The sequence below is a fragment of the Lepus europaeus genome, chromosome 12 (genome assembly GCF_033115175.1).
Source record: "Lepus europaeus isolate LE1 chromosome 12, mLepTim1.pri, whole genome shotgun sequence".
Taxonomy (NCBI): domain Eukaryota; kingdom Metazoa; phylum Chordata; class Mammalia; order Lagomorpha; family Leporidae; genus Lepus; species Lepus europaeus.
Genome location: NC_084838.1, coordinates 75,011,020 through 75,033,645, shown reverse-complemented (window position 1 = coordinate 75,033,645; position 22,626 = coordinate 75,011,020). Strand labels below are relative to the sequence as shown.

The 22,626-nt window shown below is 46.7% G+C and overlaps 1 protein-coding gene across 2 annotated transcripts in view; it reads left to right on the top strand.

The window, feature by feature from the left end:
* The window catches only part of DOCK8 (dedicator of cytokinesis 8), a 255,396-nt gene that overhangs the window by 208,212 nt on the left and 24,558 nt on the right, over positions 1-22,626 (top strand). For both annotated transcript variants that reach the window (XM_062208372.1, XM_062208373.1), the window contains exons 34-43: positions 4,778-4,874; positions 6,256-6,390; positions 7,821-7,973; positions 8,979-9,137; positions 11,441-11,541; positions 12,285-12,477; positions 16,986-17,129; positions 18,271-18,402; positions 19,190-19,324; positions 20,655-20,744. In XM_062208372.1, the coding sequence (XP_062064356.1) occupies positions 4,778-4,874; positions 6,256-6,390; positions 7,821-7,973; positions 8,979-9,137; positions 11,441-11,541; positions 12,285-12,477; positions 16,986-17,129; positions 18,271-18,402; positions 19,190-19,324; positions 20,655-20,744 (1,339 nt within the window). The remainder of the gene's footprint in view (positions 1-4,777; positions 4,875-6,255; positions 6,391-7,820; positions 7,974-8,978; positions 9,138-11,440; positions 11,542-12,284; positions 12,478-16,985; positions 17,130-18,270; positions 18,403-19,189; positions 19,325-20,654; positions 20,745-22,626) is intronic.

Sequence of the window (22,626 nt, the reverse complement as noted above, 5' to 3'; positions counted from 1 at the left end):
AGAGAAAGGCATTCCCGGAACAAACAGCAAAATAAAGAACAGAAGTGCTGCATAGCCTAGTGTGTGCGAAATGTTTAGGATTGACCCTTCATGCTATTGGTCAACCAGGGGCCAATTTTGACTCCCGGGGAGGACATTTAGCAATGTTAGATTTGTTTTATTTTGTTCTTTGTTTGTTCTTGGTTATCACAACAGAGGGAAGGAAGTACCGCTGGCATCTAGTGGGTAGGGGTCAGGGATGCTGCTGAACATTCCTATGACAAACAGGACAGCCTTCCACAGCAAACAAGGATCTGACAGAAAATGTCAGCTGAGCAACAGGGCCAAAGTTGAGACACCATGCTGCCACATGAAGTGTGAGGCAGTGAGCCGAAAGGTCTTCCTTTACTGTTGGTTCACCCTCCAATGGCTGCTGCGGCCGGCGTACCGCGCTGATCCAGAGCCGGGAGCCAGGTGCTTCTCTTGGTCTCCCATGCAGGTGCAGGGCCCAAGGACCTGGGCCATCCTCCACTGCACTCCTGGGCCACAGCAGAGAGCTGTACTGGAAGAGGGGCAACCAGGATAGAATCCGGCACCCCGACCGGGACTAGAACCCGGTGTGCCGGTGCCGCAAGGCGGAGGATTAGCCTAGTGAGCTGCGGCACCAGCAAGATTTGTATTTATTTAACAATCAGAATTACAAAGAGAGAGAAGGAGAGACAGAGAGAGAAATCTATCCACTGGTTCACTCCCCAGATGGCCACAACTGCCAGAGCTGGGCCAAACCAAAGCCAGGAGCCAAGAGCTTCATTCAAGTTTACCACGTGGGTGCAGGGACCCAAACACTTGGACCATCTTCTCCTACTTTCCCTAGGCACATTAGCAGGGAGCTGGATTGGGAGTGGAGCACCTCGAACTCGAAGCAGCACCCATAAGGGATGATTCTGTCATAGGTAGTAGCCTTGCCCAATACACCAAGACGCCAGCCCTATCATTTTAAATTTTTTTTAAGATTTGTTTATTTTATTTGGAAGGCACTTTTTCAGAGTGAGGGAGACAGAGAGACAGAGAGAGAAAGAGAGATCGAGATCTTCCACTAGCTGATTCACTCCCTAAATGGCCACAACGGCGGCCGGAACTAGGCCAATTAGAAGCCAGGAACCTCTGGGTCTCCTATGTGGGTGCAGGGGCCCAAGCATTTAAGTCATCCTCCGCTGCTTCCCCAGGCACATTAGCAGGGAGCTGGATCAGAAATGGAGCAGCATAGACTAGAATCAGTGCCCATATGAGATGCTGGCGCCAGAAGCAGCAGCTTTACCTGCTATGCCACAACCCCCTCCATTTTTTTTTAAGAAAACAATAGAAAAATTACAACAGCCCAGCTTAGCTATTTGGGAAACTTTGTAATTATAATAGTGCTGTCTTTCACCTTTATTGTTCAAATCATTTTTCCATTATATTGGCTAGGTTTTTTTTAAAGCAGTAATTTTCAACCTGAGCTGCACATTCAAATCCCCTGGGGAGCTTTTAAAACTCCTGATTTCAGAGTGCCCAGATGTACCCCAGACCAATTAAGTCGTAATCTCCAGCAGTGGGACCCAAAATCAGTAGTTGGTAAAACTCCCAGGTGATTCTATTGTGCAGCCGAATGTGAGAACCACTGTGTTAAAGGAACAGCTGGTAAGGTTTTTAAAAACCAGATTACTGGGACTGATGTTGGCACAACAATATTAATGTACTTAATGCCACTGAACTGTACAGTTAAATATGGCTAGAATGGCAAATTTTGTGTCGTGTCTTTTACAATGTTTTAAAAATTTGGGGAGCCAACATTATGGCACAGCAAGTTAAGCCACCACCTGCAATGCCAGAATCCCATATCAGCGCCATTTCGAGCCCCAGCTGCTGTACTTCCTATCCAGTTTCCTGCTAATGTGCCTGGAAAAGCAGCAGAAGATGGCTCAAGTACTTGGGCTCCTACACCCATATGAAAGACCCCTCCCCCACCCCTGCCAGCGCCGTGGCTCAATAGGCTAATCCTCCGCCTTGCGGCGCCTGCACACCGGGTTCTAGTCCCTGTCGGAGCACCAGATTCTGTCCCGGTTGCCCCTCTTCCAGGCCAGCTCTCTGCTGTGGCCCGGGAGTGCAGTGGAGGATGGCCCAAGTGCTTGGGCCCTGCACCTGCATGGGAGACCAGGAGAAGCACCGGCTCCTGCCTTCGGATCAGCGCGGTACACTGGCTCCAGAGCGCCGGCCGTGGCGGCCACTGAAGGGTGAACCAACGGCAAAGGAAGACCTTTCTGTCTGTCTCTCTCTCTCACTATCCACTCTGCTTGTCAAAAAAAAAAAAAAAAAAAAAAATTAAAGAAAGACCCCCTACAGAGTTTCAGGCTCCCAGCTTTGGCCTGGTCCAGTCCTGGCCCTGCCCTGTTTGGCCATTTGAAGGGTGAGCCAGTAGATGGAAGTGGTGAAGGACCCACACTCTATGTCAGAGTGCCTGGGTCTGAGTCCTGGTTCCACTCCTGATTCACACCCTGGACAGGAGCAAGTGATGGCTCAAGTCGTTGGGCCCCTGCCACTCACTGAGTTCCAGGGTACTGCTTCACTGTGGGTGTTTGGGGAGTGAACCAGTAGATAGGCACTCCCTGCTTGCTTGCTCACGCACTTGCTCTCTCTCTCTCTCTCTTTCTGCTTAAATAAATAAATAAAAACATTTTAAAATTAAATACATAAAAAATAAATTTTAACTACTTCACCAGTTAATTAAAAAGAGCTTTTTATAAGATTTATGTATTTATTTGAAAGAGTTGCAGGGAGCGTGGGATAAAGAGAGGTCTTCCATCTGCTGGCTCACTCTCCAAATGGCCACAACAGACAGGGCTGGTCCAAGCTGAAGCCAGGAGCCAGGAGCTTCACCTGGATCTCTCATACAGGTGGCAGGAGTTCAAACACTTGGAGCATCTTCTGCTGCTTTCTCAGGCACATGAGCAGAAAGTGGGATCAGAAGTGGGACAGCCAGGACATGAACTGGAGCCCAGATGGGATGCCAAGATCGCATGCCTTGACTTTATCTGTTATACCACAATGCTAGCCCCAAAAAGAGCTTTTAGATTTCTCTTATTTTATCCAAATATTAACACTTGGAGAATGAGAAAAAAGTTATATTGATCAGTTTCAAACCAGAGAACACACAGAAATATTAGCTCTGAGGCATAAGCAACCTCAGTGCCCCCATTAGTAGGCTAAGGGGATTGGAGAACAGCCTGACCTGGTTCATGACATCTGAGCTGATGGCTCTTGGCCCCTGGGGTGTCTTAGTAAAGTTAATTCTTCATACCTCCTTTTGCTCAGAACTAACTGTGGATGGTGTTCCAAAAGGCAGTAGTCCCTCTTATCCTGAGGGGGATGCTCCAAGACTCCCAGTGATTCTGGAACCACAGATCATACCAAACTCTGTGTAGGAGCACTGTGATACTCTGACGGTTGATCTGATAACTACTAAGTGACTAACTAGCGGGTAGGTAGCATATACAGTGTGGATATGATGACAAAGGGGGGTGAATCCTGGCCCAGGCAGGATGGGCAGGATGGTGTGAGATTTCCCCACACCTTGCAGAATTAAAACTCATGAATTGTTCATTTCTGGAATTTTCCATGTAATCTGAGCTGAGGTTAATCAAAGGTAACTGAACCTGTAGAAAATGGAGCCACAGATAAAGGAAGACTCCCATATCTCTTTCCAGCTTCACTTGGTTTTATGAGAATTAGTGCACTAATTCCTAAAAATGAAACCTACTAAAGAAACAGCACCTGGTAACTTCCCATTTCCCAGCGGCTAATGACCAGTAATGTTAGTAATGTTAGATGCCTCTTGCCCCAGAAATGCTACCTTGCTTCCCAGTGGAAAAAGGAAAAAGGACTTAGGTACTCAGCTGAGCAACCTCCAGGTGGTCTTTGTAAAGTTAAGACACTGACTTTCCACTCCCAGTTCTGAAGCTTCACCTTCCCTTACCCAGCAGTGTCCTTGTTGCCAGTCTCATTCTCTCCAGCACGTTGGGGGGACTTCCCTTTGCTAGGGTCTAGAAGCAATTCTGATGCATGAAATGCAGGCGTGGCCTAAGGCTTTAGGCTGCAATCTCATGGGCTCACCTAATTGCTAGGATCAACCACAGTTGTCTTTCTACCCATTTTGTTGTTTTATCATTTTCATCCTTATTAATAATAGGAAATGGGGCTGGGACTGTGACATAGAGGCTAAAGCTGCTGCCTGCAGTGCCAGCATCCCATATAGACACCAGATTGAGTCCCAGCTGCTCTACTTCTGATCCAGCTCTCTCCTATGACCTGGGGAAGCAGTGGAGGATGGCCCAGGTCCTTGGGCCCCTGCACCCACAATGGGAGACCTGGAAGAAGCTCCAGGCGCCTAGCTTTGGATCAGCCCAGCTCTGGCCATTGTGGCCATTTGAGGAGTGAACCTGTGGTTGGAAGTTTCTCTCTCTCTCTCTCTCTCTCTCTCTTTCTGCCTCTGTAACTCTGCCTTTCAAATAAATATAAATAAATCTTTAAAATAAAGTAATAGTGGGCATGAGGATGACTTGGAGGGTGTGCCTAGATGATCTTTATACCAGATACAAATCCTGGAAGCACCTGTCCTGTGTACTTGCTCATGGCCAGCTACTCTGTTTGCATTTCAGTGTTGATCCTCCTAAAGATCTCTTCACGCCTTGGTATATAGATCACCGACGTGGAACTGGCCAAGTCTGATGCATGCTTTAATCTGACCTCTTTTGTTTCTTAGAACCAAGGCTGAGTTAGATCATGAAGCCCTGCTCAGTGGCAATCTGGCTACAGAAGCAAATTTAATCATCCTGGATATGCAGGAAAACATTATCCAGGTGAGGACGACAAACTGCTGGTCTGATCCTTCCAACATGAATATGTTTCCTGGAATTTAAAGAGGAATCCTTCATTCAGAATGGTGAAAGAAGTAAATGCAAACCAAAATGCCTTTTTAAAAATGGAGTTGGGAAGTTTACTGTTTACAGTAGTATCCACTTTGCAAATGCCAGAAATACCAAACATTCTTCAGGCTTCTTTGCCTGGCTGCTGACTTGGAAAGAGTCAGGTGCTTAACAAGCTAACCCCCAAGGTAACATCTGCAGAGACTGTACCAAGCTGATAACGTGGATAGAGGGCTGACAGTGTATTCCGAAGATCGGACCCTGCTAACTAGGGTCTTAATCCTGATGAGTCAATGCCAGTTGAATGATGGTCTCTGTTGGGAGTGTGAGCTATGACTGAGACTAGACTGGGTTAAAAAAAAAAAAAAAAAAAGAGAGTGCTAAGGTGATGAATGATGTCTGTCTTGGTCTCACACTGGTGAAAAAAAAAACATTTATGCCATGAATTTGCCAACTGTGCTATAGACAAGTTTAGTGTCACTGTGAACCTCATGCCATACTAATTTCATCTTCTAATGATATTTCCAAAAATTTCAAAAATGTCTAGGAGATAATGAGTATTTTAGTTACCCTGAAAATGAATCTTTACGTGTTTCCATTGAGTAGCCAATTGTTAGAATAGATCCAGTATTCCTTTTTATAGCTGGGAGAAATATGGTTGAAACACAGTAGAACCTTAAGTATCCAACTTCTTAGTGATCTGAAATCAAAGTAATTATTGTAAAAACACCAAATATATGGGATCTTTGATGACTCTGATATCCTTATAAATGCTTAGCATCACATTGATTTTATCATTATCCAGCATGTCTTTGAGTACTGGGTGTCTAATGGCAAGCCACAGAATGTATTTGCCATTTTGTTGTTGGGTTGATGCTGCTAATCCTGCCATAGCTGATAAATAAAACAAGCTTCTGTTTAGAAATGTCACTGCCACCGGCAGCCCGTATTACATTGGAAAGCCCCTCTTTGTGTTTGGAAGCCCACCAGGAAAATTATGTCCTGTATACAAAGAACCTTCCAAGAGCTGTGGGCTATGATAGTTTACCTTCTAACTGCATTTAGGAGCCCAGAATTAGCCATAAATCCCCAATCCATTGGGGATTTTGAAATAAAGTCATTTGGAAATAGATCTTCCACTCTATGGTTAATGGATGACATATATGTGATAGCTCACCAAAACCTGCAGCCGTTCAACCAGGAGATATGGGGCATTAGCATCAGCATCAGCAGGCTAACCTGCATGAGTGTCTGCTGTGCCTCCCATTCCCTGGTGTGGCACGGGGATCAGTGATGCTGTTCTTCATTCCCCCAGGCGAGCTCGGCTCTGGACTGTAAAGACAACCTGTTGGGAGGTGTCTTGAGGGTCCTGGTGAATTCCCTGAGCTGTGATCAAAGCACCACCTACCTGACTCACTGCTTTGCGACACTGCGTGCTCTCATCGCCAAGGTAAACACGGGACGCTTGTTTTCTTCACTCTTAATTAAGAGTAAGATTCTCATCTAGCTCCACAATGCTGTCTTCAGGTGGACCAAAACCCACAGTGCAAATTAAGTGGCATTGCAACAAAGATCTTAGGTCTTCCTGGGAGGAGAGCAGGTGGTTTGATTCTGTGACAATTTCCCATGGAGAAGACATATGGTGGCTCTCAGACTTGAAACGTGTGCCGAATCCTGGAAACTCAGAATGGCCACTCACTGGAAGTCCATGACGTGAGAGCAAAGTTCACCGGAGTGATGTTGCTGTTTCCGCCTTTTTCTTTAATACCTCATCTGAGTAGACTGACTCCTGTTCATGGCTCCCTTACTAAGTCTTACAAAATGTTGTGGCACAAAATGCCAGAAGGTTCACATTTTGAAATTTGATGATTGTGTACAGCCCTTGGTCTCTACTGTTGAGTAACAGTGTTTTTGTTTGTTTGTTTACTATTTGTTGCACCCTTTACTTAGTGTAGAGTTAATCTTATGAGTATAAAGTAAAATGAAAGTAGATCGTTATAGAAATTAAGAGAAGGAATAAGAGAGGAAGGAGGAGGAAAGGTGGGAGTGTGGGTGGGACGGAGGACAGGGAAGGAAGTATTACTGTGTTCCTAAATCTGTATATGTAAAATACATAAAATTTGTTTACCTTAAATTTTTTTAAAAAAGAAATTAATTTTTTTTCTTTGGACAGGCAGAGTTAGACAGTGAGAGAGAGACAGAGAGAAAGGTCTTTCTTCCGTTGGTTCACCCCCAAAATGGCTGCCATGGCTGGCGCTATGCCGATCTAAAGCCAGAAGCCAGGTGCTTCTCCTGGTCTCCCATGCGGGTATAGGGCCCAAGCACCTGGGCCATCCTCCACTGCCTGGGAGGGCCACAGCAGAGAGCTGGACTGGAAGAGGAGCAACCGGGATAGAATCTGGCACCCCAACTGGGACTAGAACCCGGTGTGCCGGCCCCCTCAGGCAGAGGATTAGCCAAGTGAGCCGCAGCGCCGGCCAGAAATTAATTTTTTATAGCCTGAAGAAAGTAAATTTTTCCTTAGGTAAAAATGGCCTGTGTCAATTATTTTTTTTTCTGCTCTATGGAAAATCTCGGTTGCTACCTTCTGTGGTCCTTTGAAGCTGTGACTTCACTAGTGAATGCAGCGTGGCTAACAGTGCAGTTAATGATGCAGCCACGACCTCAGTGACACATTTCATAATTAAGCCCGAAGTCGACTTCATTGCTCAAATCCGTCTTCTGACTCATGTAGCTCATTATCCTTATGGTGCAATGTCTTCCCTCTTCTGGGCTTTTTGCTTGTCCAAGCAGACGTGTGCATATTTCAGCAGGAATCCCATCCAGAAAGCATCTGATAGTGCCAAGTGATGCCTCATGGGCCCTTTGTGTCTCTCCTAGTTTGGAGACTTGCTGTTCGAGGAGGAGGTGGAACAGTGTGCGGACCTGTGTCAGCGAGTTCTGCACCACTGCAGCAGCAGCATGGATGTCACCCGGAGCCAGGCCTGCGCCACCCTCTACCTCCTCATGAGGTTCAGTTTCGGAGCCACTAGTGTAAGAGCTCAGACTTGCGGGGACACGGAGTCAGTAGAGAAAGCCAACACGAGGCGTTGGTTGACAGGAAAACATCAGGCAGAGCTTGACTTCTGTGAGATGGAGCAGTTGAGCTTGTAGATAGACAGCAGGTTTCACTGGGATTTGCATCTCAAAGCCAAAGTCAAGACTGGGGCATGCAGTGCCTTCCATCAGTATGTTTCAGTAAGAAGTGGAAGCATATATGTGACAGTTACCTGTAGAAAAAGTACAGTACACAAGAACTCTGAAATGTGTCCTGTTTCTGAATTCTGACTAGCTGCCAGTGTGACCTGTGGAAGAGAATTTTAAATGATCATTATCATCTAGACCTGAGTAAGAATGGAGGTTTTGAAGCCTTTGGAGTTGAGCTTTATTGTAGAATTGTAAACCCTGGCTTTGGTCTGTTTGAATTTGGATATGTCCTTTTGGAATTCCATTTGCAGTTATGTACCTGCTGAAGTGACGTTAAAGTTGGCCCATGGAAGAAAGGCAAGGTGCTCAGAACACACTGGGGAAAACTATTTAAAATTTTTAGGACATTCCTGGGAGAGCCTTAGAATCGCCACATTTTTCTGTGGGCCTGGAAGGTAGGGAGGGACAAAGTTGCTGCTTCCCTGGAGTCTATAGAGGTCACATTCCTCTTTGCAGTTTCATTAAAGTCTCAAGAAGAGAATCTTGGCACAAGAAGATAAATACTGTGACCCAGCTTTGTAAGAATCTCCCAGCTTTGCAGTGCAGAGGCAGCTTAGTCCTCAATGAAAATTTAAAGGGAGCCTGACAGATTTATGTGCAAGCAATATCCATTTAAACAACAGTATGACTCTTGTTCAAAGTGTGGCTCTCATTGCACTGAGAGGAAAGGAAGTGATTAAGATTGAGGTAACAGGAACATTGAGGAGTTGCTTGTGTCTGGGGCTGCTGTCTTCTTTATCTCCTAGTTGAATGTCTGTTGCTTGTTCCATCTTTATTCTTTTTCTCACTCAGAATTTTGCGAGAGTGAAGATGCAAGTAACCATGTCTCTGGCGTCCTTGGTGGGCAAAGCCCCAGACTTCAATGAGGTGCACCTGAGAAGATCTCTGAGGACGATTCTGGCCTACTCAGAAGAGGACGTGGCCATGCAGGCTACTCCTTTTCCCACCCAGGTAGACTGAAGAATATTCCTTGTCTCCTGAATGGGTTGGGGATACGTTGGTTATGAATGCGTGTGTGTGAGTTATTTGCAAGTATGTATTGCCTGCCCAATATTGCAAATGTTCTCAGTGCTCTAAGAGGTAAAAAAGAGAAAACAAAAACAAAACACATCCACCTCTGTCCCCAACTTGAAGATGCCAAGGATCTATTTGGAGAGCTCTGTCTCAAAATGATTAGGAACCTGCCAAGTGTGCAGGAAGAAATGAAACACTGAGGCCAGCACTGTGGGGTAGCGGGTAAAGCCACCTCCTGCAGTGCCAGGCTTCCAATATGGGTGCTGGTTCGAGTCCCGGCCACTCCACTTCTGATCCAGCTCTCTACTGTTGCCTGGGAAAGCAGTAGAAGATGGCTCAAGCCCTTGGACCCCTGCATCTACTTGGGAGACCCAGAAGAAGTTCCTGGCTCCTGGCTTCGGATTGGTGCAGCTCTGGTCGTTGCGGCCACTGGGGAGTGAATCATCAGATGGAAGACCTCTCTCTCTCTCTCTCTCTCTCTCTCTCTCTCTCTCTCGATCTGCCTCTGCCTTTCAAATAAATAACTAAATCTTTTTTTTAAAAAAAAAAGAAATGAAACTCTATGTGAGGGGCTGAAGTAATAAACAATCTAGTGGCCAGGAGACACTTAGGGGAGGGGTAAGCTTAAAAGGCTGAAGCGCGATTCAGTGGGGCGGGCGGGAAGTGGGGGAGAGAATGTATTGTGTCTAAGGGGCGGTAAAGGAACCACCCTGACTAGTGTGTACTAGAAGGGAAGGAAAGGCCAAGTTAGAGCTTGTAAACAAAATAAGTCCTAAGGAAACAGGTGAAGACAGTGAGCTCTTCCATCTCTGTTAGAATGCCCATAGACTCCAGCAAGGCTCATTAGGTTTAGGTACAGCTCCTAGCCTAGTTAGTCTACGGCAGGTTCTCAATTAAGAATTAATGAATGAGGGTCTGGCACCACGGTGCAGTAAGTTAATCCTCCACCTGCAGTGCCGGCATCCCATAGGAGTGCTGGTTCCAGTGTCAGCTGCCCTTCTTCTAATCCAGCTCTCTGCTATGGCCTCGGAGAGCAGTAGAAGATGGCCCAAGTCCTGGGGCCCCTGCACCCTCACGGGAGACCCAAAAGAAGCTCCTGGCTTCTGGCTTTGGATCGGCCCAGGTCCAGCTGTTGGGGCCATTTGGGCAGTAAACTAGCAGATGGAAGACCTTTCTCTCTTTTTCTCCCTCTCTCTGTCTAACTCTCTCAAATAAATAAATAAATCTTAAAAAAAAAAAAAAAAAAGGCTGGCGCAGTGGTTTAACAGGCTAATCCTCTGCCTTGCAGCGCCGGCACACCGGGTTCTAGTCCCGGTTGGGGCGCCGGATTCTATCCCGGTTGCCCCTCTTCCAGGCCAGCTCTCTGCTATGGCCCGGGAAGGCAGTAGAGGATGGCCCAAGTGCTTGGGCCCTGCACCTGCATGGGAGACCGGGAGAAGCACCTGGCTCCTGGCTTCGGATCAGCGAGATGCGCCGGCTGCAGTGGCCATTGGAGGGTGAACCAACGGAAGGAAGACCTTTCTCTCTGTCTCTCTCTCTTTCACTATCCACTCTGCCTGTCAAAAAAAAAAAAAAAAAAGAAAAGCCCTGAAGTTCCAGAGTACAGTTTAGAAATTTTGTAAATACCTGAAACCAATTCAAACTAGTTTTGGGGAAGGAAGTAGCATGAGGACTCAGGGCTAATTCTTGAGTCTCAAGGGCTCTCACATCGGGGTCCCAGAATCACCCGGGATTATGAAGATGAAGTCACAACAAATTCTGTCTGGAATTCCCTCACCTCTCCTCTTGGCTTCGTTCTGCTCAAAGCCTTTCTATTGCTTCCCCTTACACTCTCAATATAACTTTTTTAAGATTTATTTTATTTATTTGAAAGAGTTACAAAGAGAGGTAGAGCCAGAGAGAGAGAGAGAAAGAGAGAGGTCTTCCATTCCACTGGTTCACTCCCCAAATGACAGCAATGGCAGGAGCTGAGCCGATCCAAAGCCAGGAGCCAAGAGCTTCTTCTGGGTCTCCCATGCAGGTGCAGGAACCCAAGGAGTTGGGCCATCTTCTACTGCTTTCCCAGGCCATTTGCAGGGAGCTGGATTAGAAGAGGAGCAGCTGGGACTCGAACCACCACCCATATGGGATGCCAGCACTGCAGGTTGGGGCTTTAACCAGCTGTGCCACAGTGCTGGCCCTTCAGTGTAATCTTAATGAAGTGCAAAGCCAAGATCACTCAGGGGCTTACACTATTGCAGGTGGAGGAACTTCTGTGCAACCTCAATAGCATCTTATATGACACAGTGAAAATGAGGGAGTTTCAGGAAGACCCTGAGATGCTGATGGACCTCATGTACAGGTAAACTCTTCCTGTTCAGTCTCCTGGGGCCCTAGGATCTGTCACTGACTGGGGAGTTCTTCCTAATGTGATTCTCGCAGGTAGTATGGGTACACTTTTTTGGATGACATCCAAATATTTATACAGGAAACATGCAGAGGGGGTTGATTCATGAATATGTTTTAAAAACAAAAGTCTGCCTAACTTACAGTGAGGTGCCTATTTTACACCACTGTGCTCTACTTAACATGGAATGAGAGGAGAAGCTTTCCAACTATTATATGAATTATACTCTGTGATTTTGTTGCATTCATGTGTGTTCAGATATCCATATCCAGTTTTACTTTAGAAATCCTGGTTTCTCATTTAAAACTTGGTCTTCCATCCTTGTTCAGGAGAAACTACTGACAGAGGCAAAGTTGTTTGCTGCCACACATAGGAAGGGTAACATTTTTGCCTTCTGTTCTTATATTGAGACAAATGGAAGAAAATTGCTTGAGATCCATTGATACAGATATCATTTGGTCAGGTCTTTTTTTTTCCTATATCTTAGGGTCTAGCATCCTCCAAACACAGATTAAAAACAGTTGGGCTAATAAATATTCACCCTTTCTCTGATTCTGAAGATGCCGGCAGAAGTATCAGAGAGTGTGTATGGGGGTTGGGGGAGAGGAGCACTCCTGGGGTCAGCAATGACCATGCACAATATAAGGATGGTGTCATTCACCAGTTTCGCTTGAAGCTATTTCCCAATCCGTCTTCAGAATTGCCAAGAGTTACCAGACGTCTCCTGACCTACGGCTGACCTGGCTCCAGAACATGGCAGAGAAGCACACCAAGAAGAAATGCTACACGGAGGCTGCCATGTGCCTGGTGCACGCGGCCGCGCTCGTGGCCGAGTACCTGAGCATGCTGGAGGACCACAGCTACCTGCCCGTGGGCAGTGTCAGCTTCCAGGTGGGGGCAGCTGCAGCTTTTCCTCCAGAGTAGTGGTTCCCAGGGGCATTTGGCAATGTGGGGAAGTATTTGTTGGTGTTACCCATGGACGTGGGAAGGTGGGAACCACTGGTGTCTAATAGATAGAAGCCAAGGGTGGTGCCAAACATTCTACAATGCATGGGAAATCTACCAGCAGTTACCTGGCCCCAGTTGTCCCTAGTGGCAAGGTTGCACAGCCCTGCCTTCATGTCTTACATTCACCTGTTCTAACTGCTTTACCGTCTTGTTTGTTTGTTTATTTTAATTGTTTACAGCATTCCCTGGGACTGAGGGGTCTTTGGTAGACCTTTGCATACTTTCCCAGGGTTGTTTGATTTGACCTTCCCGGTATGCCTGGGAAGCAGGTGCCTGGGGAGACTGTCAGCCCCACTTCACAGACAAAGAAACTGAAAGAGTGATTTTTCTGAGGTTTTAAAAACTCTTCCCCAAAGACTTATGGTTGGCACCATATACTGACAACCGTGAAGGCGTTTCATGACAAGACTATTTCCCTCATGAAATCATTTGTTGGGTTCCATTGCCCAACTCTGTACGGTCCCACTCTCTGATCTAAAATCAAGAAAGAATCAAATCGACCCGAGAGCTCTAGGAAATAAAAGGCTGAATCAGTAGTCTCTTAGCATAAGCTGAAAATTACCCACAATCGGCAAGGGGAAGTTGTATGCCAGACCTAACACCTAACTCGGACTGGCATGTTGAGGGCCCACCTGGACAGCTTTCCTGATTCATTTAATGCAGCCTTGAGAGAAGGGGAAGAAGCAGTGTCCCGAGTGCTTTCTCCAAGGAGGTGGTCTGGAGGGTGACTGTGCCTGAAACTGGGACCGACATCACCATCGTGGTGGAACTCTCCCAGCCAGACTCACGAAGTCCAGTGCAAGGGTTTATGTGATTCTTGGTTGAACTTACACGAAGTACGCAAGGCTTCATTCTTATTGCTCTTATGCACAGTTTTGTGATGCTGTGCGAACCCGAAAGAAAACACGATTCAAAGCAGCTTTCCCAGGCTTAGAGAATAAAAAACAACAAACAAACAAACAAACAAAAATATCAGTGGTAAAACCAGAGAACCAGGAGCTTCTGGTTTCTCGGATTTCTGTGTATCAGCCAAGCTGGGTTTCTCCTCTTATTGTTAATTCCCTCTTTCTTATGGTCCTCAATAACACATATTTCCACAGTGATTTCATTTTTGGCCAATAAATTTTATTCTCAACTCAGAGATATTTTGCAAAAGCAATAATTAAATTCTCATCCAAATGTTCAAAAATATTATATCTAACTTTGAACATGTGGAAGTGAATAGGATAGTTATAAAAATTGTTTTAGATTTATCTTCTTTCATCAATTTTCTATGTACCTTTTGATATTGTCAAGGATAAATATTATAGTACTCCTCTTATAATTCCCAGAAAATCTTTTCATTTATACTTAACATTGTATTGTATCATCCACTTTTCATATTTCATTTACTAAACTATTTCTTATAATTCTTTTATGACTTTTCTCAGTTACTATATCTTATTTAATATTTATCATCACATATTAATTGCATTTCATTATTGACTTTTATGTTTAATAAGTCTTACTACCTGAATTGATTTGCTTGTGATGAGCAAGCCAAGGTGAGATGGAAGAGTTATTCAAGAACCAATAAGAAAAGTCCACGTTGTTCTTCCATGGGGGCATACAACTAGATCTTTTTGAATTTTTACCTGTTCATTCTTTCTTTTAGAGTGTATTTATGTAAAGGACACTTATTCTCTCCTCATGAACTTTACATGGTAGCCACACCATTCTTTATTCAGTTACCATTATGATAAATACTGTTAGAAAGAGGCACAAGATGCTGTGAGCATTTATAATATGTAATATAGCCCAGCCTGGGGATCAAGGATGAAAAGGCGACAAAGGGAGGCAGAAAAAACTTTGGTGTGTGAAGCCTTCATGATGTACATAACATGATGAGTGGGAAAGGTGTGTGGTATAGCACTTAAGCCACCGTTTAGGGCACCCATGTCCCATATTGCAGGACCTGAGTTCAAGTCCTATCTTTGCTTCTGATCCAGCAGCATCCTGGGCAGCAGGTGATGGCTCAAGTATTTGGGTCCTGCATTGCCCACATGGGAGACCCAGACGGAATTCCAGGCTCCTAGCTTCTACCTGGCCCAGCCCCAGCTATTGCAGGCATTTGGGAAATGAACCAGGGAATGGAAGATATGGAAGACTTCTATGTGTGTGTGTGTGTGTGTGTTTCGCTTTCTCTCTCACTGGACCTTTCTAATAAAGAAACACAAATAAATAAAAAAGAACATAATGAGTTAGGCATTCACAGCTGCAAGAGATACCAAATTACACTGATACCTATGAGTGTGTTCTTATTTCTTTCAAGTGAGACATACCAAATCGGTTGGAAATGCCTACTCGTAAGTGGCAAAACACCCAAATCAGACTGATCTGACATAAAAATGGAATTTATCGGCCTGCATAGGGGAGATGAACCTGAAGTGGCACCCATCGCACCAGACTTAAATGCCCTAACAATGCTGTCACACCTCAGTGTTATTACCGCTTCCTGCGTCTGCCTCATGTTGGTCCCCTTTGTTCTCCACAGACTTCCTGCATTGAGTAAGCTGTCCGCGTTCGTGTCCACATATTCAAGTCCGGGGCAGAGACATGCCTCACTTCTCGCAGATTCAGGGAAGAGTCTGAGTGCATCTCAGTGGTTCTGGTTGAGTCATGTGCTCATGCCCAGATCCGTCACGATGGCCGGAGACAGGAAACGCCTTACGTGGCTGAGCCAGGCTCACAGGCCTGCGTGTGGAGTTGTGGGCGGTTCCCCAGATGGAGATCTGGGTGTTTTATGTTAGAGAAGAATGAAGCAATTCTGGGCAGCCTTAACAGCAGATGTCCACTGCTGGTTTCTTTACTTCTCTCTCTCTCTCTCTTTTTTCATTGTTATGCTTGTTGCTGTAGTTTTCAACCTAGTTTTGCTCCAAAAATTGAACCTCTATGCAAGACTTATCAACTGGAGAAAAATAAATCTGTGCAAGGGAGATAACTCAGAGGTTGCCAGATTCCAAGAAACTGAGATCACTGAAAGTGCGTGGCCCAGAGTACACTATTCCACAAGTGCAGATATGGACACGTTCTCAGATACCGCTGGGCCTGCTGCCTCCCTGAGGCTGACGCCAGGAACGTCTGCCCAGAATCCCTGTCTCTGACTATAGCTAATAAGGCCACAAAGCTTCAGATCTGTTCCTCCACATGCAGAAGGCAGCACACAATTCTAATAGTTTCCTGAGTTACTAGGTTTTTTCAGCTGAGAGATATCCATTACCTTCTGTTGTCTCCAGTACAGAAACATCGTAATAGAGAGGCTGGGCTTGGGAGAGTCTGTTGTAAAACACTCTTGATAGTCTCCACCTAGATTGCTGAAACCACATTACAGTACTGGATATGAAGGGGCAGGACTATACTAAGTCCTCACTGATTGCTAAGGTTGATTCTCATGGTCTTACCAGTCGGCCCAGAAGGCAGGCAGCTTTTGTTTTACACTCCAAATCTGATCAATTGGTAGGGTCTGACTAGAGCACTATAGTGAGAAGAAGTTTGAAACCATCCAAGCTCTGAAGGAAAGAGTGTTAAAATTGATTAGTTATGCCTGCCTTGAGCTCCACAACAGGAATGAGTGGTATGTGTGTGACCTGTTTGCAGTCCGTAAACAAAGAAACTATCCCGTTTCTCCTGTGCTCCAAATGCATTTCTTTCACAGCTGTGGGCCAAGAAGAAAATGACTCTTTACTGTCAAGAGTGTGAGCCAGGCCCAGGTCCAGGCCCAGGCCCAGGGATAGGGTAAGGTAGGTGGGACACACAAGGCACAAAATAGACGGGGGCACTGTGTCTCAGGGTCCCCACGTCCGTGACTCTGAGAGTTAGTGCCTCCCTAACGTTTGTTAGCTGGTTTTAAATCTGGTTCCCTCTAGCGCTGGCCCTCTACTTTCTGATAGGGTCTCTTAACTCTGTTGTTGGTGTGAAGGAAGCACGTGCAGAAACAAAACGCTCAGGGAGGCTAACTGCTACATGGCTGTACAAATGTCCACAAAGAAGGCACTGTCCTTGGCTGTCATCATATGTCATGCCTGCTTATCTGAAAGGAGAAGCTGAAGTCCCTCCAATGGGAAATAGGCAGCACTGGCTTCCGCTTGAAGGTCCAGACTCCAGCTGGCCGGCAGTAGGATCGGTGCCCCCAAGATAGCTCAGCTGATGCTCCACAGACCATTGTCTACAACTCCCTAATGGTTAAAAAGATACAGGAGATCGCAAGACCCATTGCTCAGCGAGGCCTTTCAAACGGCAGCCTTGGGTGGGGATGTCGACCTGCCGGCCTCCTGGTCCCTGCGTCCCGGTCTCCTGTGTCCTGCTGTTAGCGTGGGCCCCGTGCTCAGGGCGCGTCCTGTGCTCTCTTACAGAACATTTCTTCCAATGTGCTGGAGGAGTCTGCGGTCTCTGATGACACCCTGTCGCCGGACGAGGACGGGGTGTGCTCCGGCCGGTACTTCACCGAGAGTGGCCTGGTGGGGCTCCTGGAGCAGGCGGCGGAGCTCTTCAGCACGGTCAGTGCCCAGACGGCAACCCAGGGCTGCAGACACCCGGCCCTAATGGCCCCACTCGACACACGCCAAGGGCACGAAGGGCATGCGGGGGCCCAAGGAGGACACCGATGTCCACAGATTGCACCTGCCTCGTCCGGGACGTGTGGGAGCCTGTCACAGCTGTACCACGCTGGTCTCGTTGGCTGGGCAGCAGTCACAGTAATATTTCCACTTAATAGCGGTAGAAGCTAAGCCATGGAAAGGTGAAGCGGCCTGCCCAGGGTTACGCAATAACTGATGTGGAATGTTCTCCCTCCCGCGCACGGCTGGGAGGAGAGGGCAGGAACATGTAGGCAGTGCCCCCCTGCTGACAGCCCAGCAGCCCTGGGGAGCAGTACAGACCATGAGCAGCTCAGAGAAATGGAGCAGAAACCTCTGAGGCTCCCCTCCTTAACCCTGTCTGCATCTGACCACTCCCAGTAGAAGAAAAATACACCAGTGGTGGTATCGCGATTCGGGGCCAGAAGCAAAGGCTCATCCATTTTCATGTCAGTAACCTCTCTCTTCCTGGCAATTTCAAGCCAAGGAAGGGTTCAGTACTTTACCGTGTTTACCTGATCTAGGTTTGTTTTTTTCCCTAAATTCTTTATTTTTTACTTTTCAAGTTTCTTCCCTATTGTAATTTAACTATTATTTTAATCTTCTTTTTTTTCATTTTCCTGCCTTCCCTTTTAGAATTCAGTATTCTTTTGGTTTCCCTGAAATTCAAGAAAGTGAATTAGAAAGGAGAGCTCCCCCCCACCCAGCCCCGCCCCGAGGCACTCCTGGAGCTTCTGGGTAGTGCAGGCCCCCAATGAGGTTCAAGTGCTCCAAAGCTGCCTTCTTGCCCTGCCCCTGCTGCCCATCAAGAGATGGGGAGTACCCCGAGGCCTTCTCACTCTCAGCATCACCACGCAGGCTGCGTAGCCGTGTGTCTGGTTCTGCTTGAACACTGTCTCTGCCCAGAGCTGCCCACACGCGTTCCCACTCCGTCTAGCGCAGCGGTGCAGGAATGAATCCCTCCTCCCGTGCATCGTGCATCGTTTGCATCGTGAACGTGAGCTGCTCTTCTCAGGTTTCCGGTAGATTAAATTCTCCTTGGTCCTCTTCTCGTCTTTCCAAGGGAGGCTTGTATGAGACGGTTAATGAGGTCTACAAGCTGGTCATCCCCATCCTGGAAGCACACCGCGACTTCCGGAAGCTCACCTCCACCCACGACAAGCTGCAGAAGGCCTTCGACAACATCATCAGCAAGGTAGCTGGGGGCGTGCTCTCAGCTCCTGGTTCCTCGTCCGCCCCCCCACTTCCTTTCTCGGCAGAGGTTTACCTTGAGCATTTTATTACTAAAGTTCTCAACTATCCCATGTAAAAGCACTGGAGATGGACAGAGAACTGAATGCAAAGTCCAGGAGAAGGCAGCTGGACCGGCGCTGTGGCATAGCCAGTAAGGCCACCGCCTACAGTACAGTACTGGCATCCCATATGGACACTGGTTCTAGTCCCGGATGATCCTCCTCTTATCCAGCTCTCTGCTGTGGCCTGGGAAAGCAGTAGAAGATTGCCCAAGTCCTTGGGCCCCTGCACTCGTGTGGGAGACTCAGAGGAAGCGCCTGGCTCCTGGCTTCAGATTGGCACAGCTCCAGCTGTTGTGGCCATCTGGGGAGTGAACCCACAGATGGAATACCACCCTCCCCTACCTCTGCCTCTCTGTAACTCTGCCTTCAAATAAATAAATAAATAAATCTTAAAAAAAAAAAAATAGAGGGAGAGAGAAGGCAGATTGAATTACCTAATAACCAGGAAATGTGAGAATCTTTTAAATTCACGTGAATGGCATCTTAGAAATCTTTCATGAGATTTCTTTTAGTAAGTTCCATAGCTCATTCCATAAACATTCAATTTTTTTAAAGGAATGATTTCTGTTTACATCAGCTGTGAGAAGAAAATGCTTTGTAACACAATTCGTGCCTCCTGTCCTTCGCAACCTAAAGGAGTCTGGGAGTTGCATGGCTCAGGAGAGATTTTCTCATTTTGTCCATCAGGATCATAAGAGAATGTTTGGGACCTACTTCCGAGTTGGCTTCTATGGATCCAAATTTGGGGATTTGGATGAGCAGGAGTTTGTTTACAAAGAACCTGCAATTACCAAGCTTCCTGAGATCTCACATAGACTAGAGGTAAGAAAAGTCATTCCCTGCACTTGATACTATGTTCTTTACAAAACCATTATAGTGGGTCATTACAAAAAAAAAAAAAAATCACAGGTTCACTCTTAATGTCCCCATAGATTTTTCCACTTTTCATTTGTAATTTGAAGGTAAAGGTGAGATCAGATCATGAAGGAAAGCAAGATTCTGATCATTTTCCCTTAAAATCCTGTGTCGTGAATATTTATTTTCAAGTGTATGCAAAATTGATATCATATGCTTTCTTATAGTCCTTTCCAAATGTTAACAATAAAAGGCTTGTGAGTAGGGCAGTAGGGATTTTTCGTTAGAAAATGATCATCTTGACTTTGAAGTAATCTGGTCAAATTACTGAATCACCCCCAGGCATCGTGTGTCCGTGCTCTGGGTGTCCCTGACAGCACGAGCCATGCAGATGCAGACGTATTTGAACCAGCCATGGCTACAACTTGCCATCTACCTTCCATCTAAAATGCAGCAGGAAATAGTGGGGTGTTCTTGGAGGAAAGACTGAAACAGTGGTGAGAAAGAGAAGCTGGGTGGAGAAAAGTCAGGAAAAAGGAAACACACTGAAAGGGCCAAGCACCAAGGTCTTGCAAAGGAAGTCCAGGGGAGCCCCAGAACAAAACCCTCCAAGGCGCGGACCGGGGATCCCCAGACCTGCTGGTGACCGCCTGGAGCTTCTGTGCTCTTGCTCAGAACGTGTGCCTTCTTAGCTCGGTCGAGCTTGCACCACTGTGTTGCCTCATTGCTCCTTACACCACGCATCCATGCCAAGTGAGACAGCGCTTTTATCATGACTTCGCTCAAAGGAGCCATTGTCCAAAGTGGCTGGGTGACTCACCCAAAGTGATCTGCTCCTAAGAACAAACCAGCGACTGACTCCAGGCCACTTGCTTCCTGAATATTGTTTCTCCTACACAGGATTAGAGGTCTGTGTTTTGTCTTCTCGTGCAGTGGATTTTTGTTTTTGTTTTGCCACATTGTGGGAATTCTAGTGACCTCCAAGTTCCCAGGGTCCAAAAGGTGAGAAGTAAATAGTGTGATGCCACGGAGCTGTCTCAGGAATCAGCTGCTACTGGTTGAATTGAGCCAAGCACCCACATTGCGGGAAGGCAGGATCAATAACAGTGCTGGACTTCTTTATATTTTTATTTATGTCTCGGGAAATGCTGAACTTGCTCATTAGCTCAGAGGGACTCTCAAGAATCAGTGAGCAGATTCTGCCTTGTTCTTAGCCAAACTTACTCTATTTCTGGGAAGACATAGACTCACACCATATTAAAATAACCCTTATGAACTGTTGATTCCTCTTACCTAGGGATTTTACAGCCAGTGTTTTGGTGCAGAGTTTGTGGAAGTGATAAAAGACTCTACTCCTGTGGACAAAACCAAGTTGGATCCTAACAAGGTATGGGGGAAAATGACCAAAAATGAGCTCTAAATCCCATTCTTCTACTACAAGAACACAAAATGACTTCCTCTGTCTGAACTCCCCAGGTCATTTAAATACAGCCAAAGATTTTGCCTGGGGTTTGACTACTAATTGATAATCATAGGGCTTAAGGAAAACATACTTAAAGGCAGGAATCATGATGAAAGTTACCACTGAATAAACACCAACCGTATGTCTGGTGCTGTAATAGATCCTTTACACACATCAGTTTATCTCTTCATCCAGCAGTCCTTCCAAGTAGGTTTGATTTTTCCTATTTTGCACGTTAGAAGACTGAGGCAGGCGTGCGGCCTAGCAGTTACGATGCCAGTTAGATGCCTTCATCCCATATGGGAGTACCCAGGTTTGATACCTGGCTCCAGCTCCTTGCTAATGCAGACTCTGGGAGGCAGAAAGTGATGACTCATGGATTGAGTTTCCAGTTTATGGCTTTAGCTTAAACCGGTGCTGACCATTGTGGGCATTTGGGGAATGAACCAGTGGATAGGAGTTTTATCTGTCAGTCTCTGTCTCTGTGCCTCTCATATAATTAATGTCTTCTTTTAAGATTTATTTATTTATTTATTTGAGAGGTAGAGTTACAGATGAGAGGGAGAGACAGAGAGAAAGGTCTTCCACCCACTGGTTCACTCCCCAAATAGCCTCAGCCAGGAGCCAGGAACTTCTTCTGGGTCTCCCACATGGGTGCAGGGCCCCAAGGACTTGGACCATCTTCTACTGCTTTCCCAGGCATAGCGGAGAGCTGGATGGGAAGTGGAGCAGCTGGGACTTGAACCAGCGCCCATAGGGCATGCTGGTGCTGCAAGGCGAGGGTTAACCCACTGCACCATAGCACCGGCCCCTAAATTAATGTCTTTTAAAGAAGAAAGATGAAGCAGCTTTCCAAGACCACGCAAGTAGCCCAGCAGTCCTCAGTCTTGGGGTCTGTCGTCCCCAAATCCCTACTCTTACTGCTCTTAACCTTTTTTCTGTAAAGCCTTCAAATTCCCAGTGGAAAACATATTAAAAAGCTTCAGGGACCGGTGTCGGGGCACAGCAGTTTAAGCCACCTCCCCAGGGTTACATGTCCCACATCAGGAGGCTGCTTCTAGTCCTGGGTGTTCTGCCTCTCACCTAGCTCCCTGCATATGTGCACTTAGGAGGCAGCCGCTGATGGCCCAAGTACTTGAGTCCCTGCCACCCCCAAAGGACACCCAGATGGATTTGCTGGCCCTTGGCTTTAACATAGCCCAGCCCTGGCTCTTACAGCTATTTGAGGAGTGAACCAACAGATGGAATATCTCTCTGTCACTCTGCCTTTCAAATAATAAATCATTTTTGAAAGGTTCAGGCTTGCCACTGTCGGCACTTAGTGGCACTCTCCTTTGGGAGGCAGTATTCCATACAGCCAAGTGCGGGTCCCACTGTGGTGCTGGGGAAGGGTATAAACGGCCTGGGCTTCACACAGCAGTGTGTTCCCTTCCACCCTACAGGGGCCACTGCATGCAGCTGTGATACCATCCACCCAGGTTAGCCTCAGACTCCGCGATCTGAAGCCCCAGTCCTCCATAAGACTGCCCTTAGTTCAGACACCAGCCTCAAGTGGAGCCCTCGGGCTGCCCCCACTTCTGACCAGCTAGCTGCAGGTTCCGGGGTTCCCATCGGCAACCCTCGGAATTTACAGAAGTACTCTACTTGTGATCATAGTTTTATGGCAAAGAGCGTACGCACGCAGGACAAGATCCAGGACGGAGCACATGGCTTCTCGCCCTGTCCTTGGGGAATCCAGACTTAGACCTCTCCCCCCTGCAATCCCCACGTCTGTGCACTTGCCAACCAGGAAGTTCCATTGAGCTCA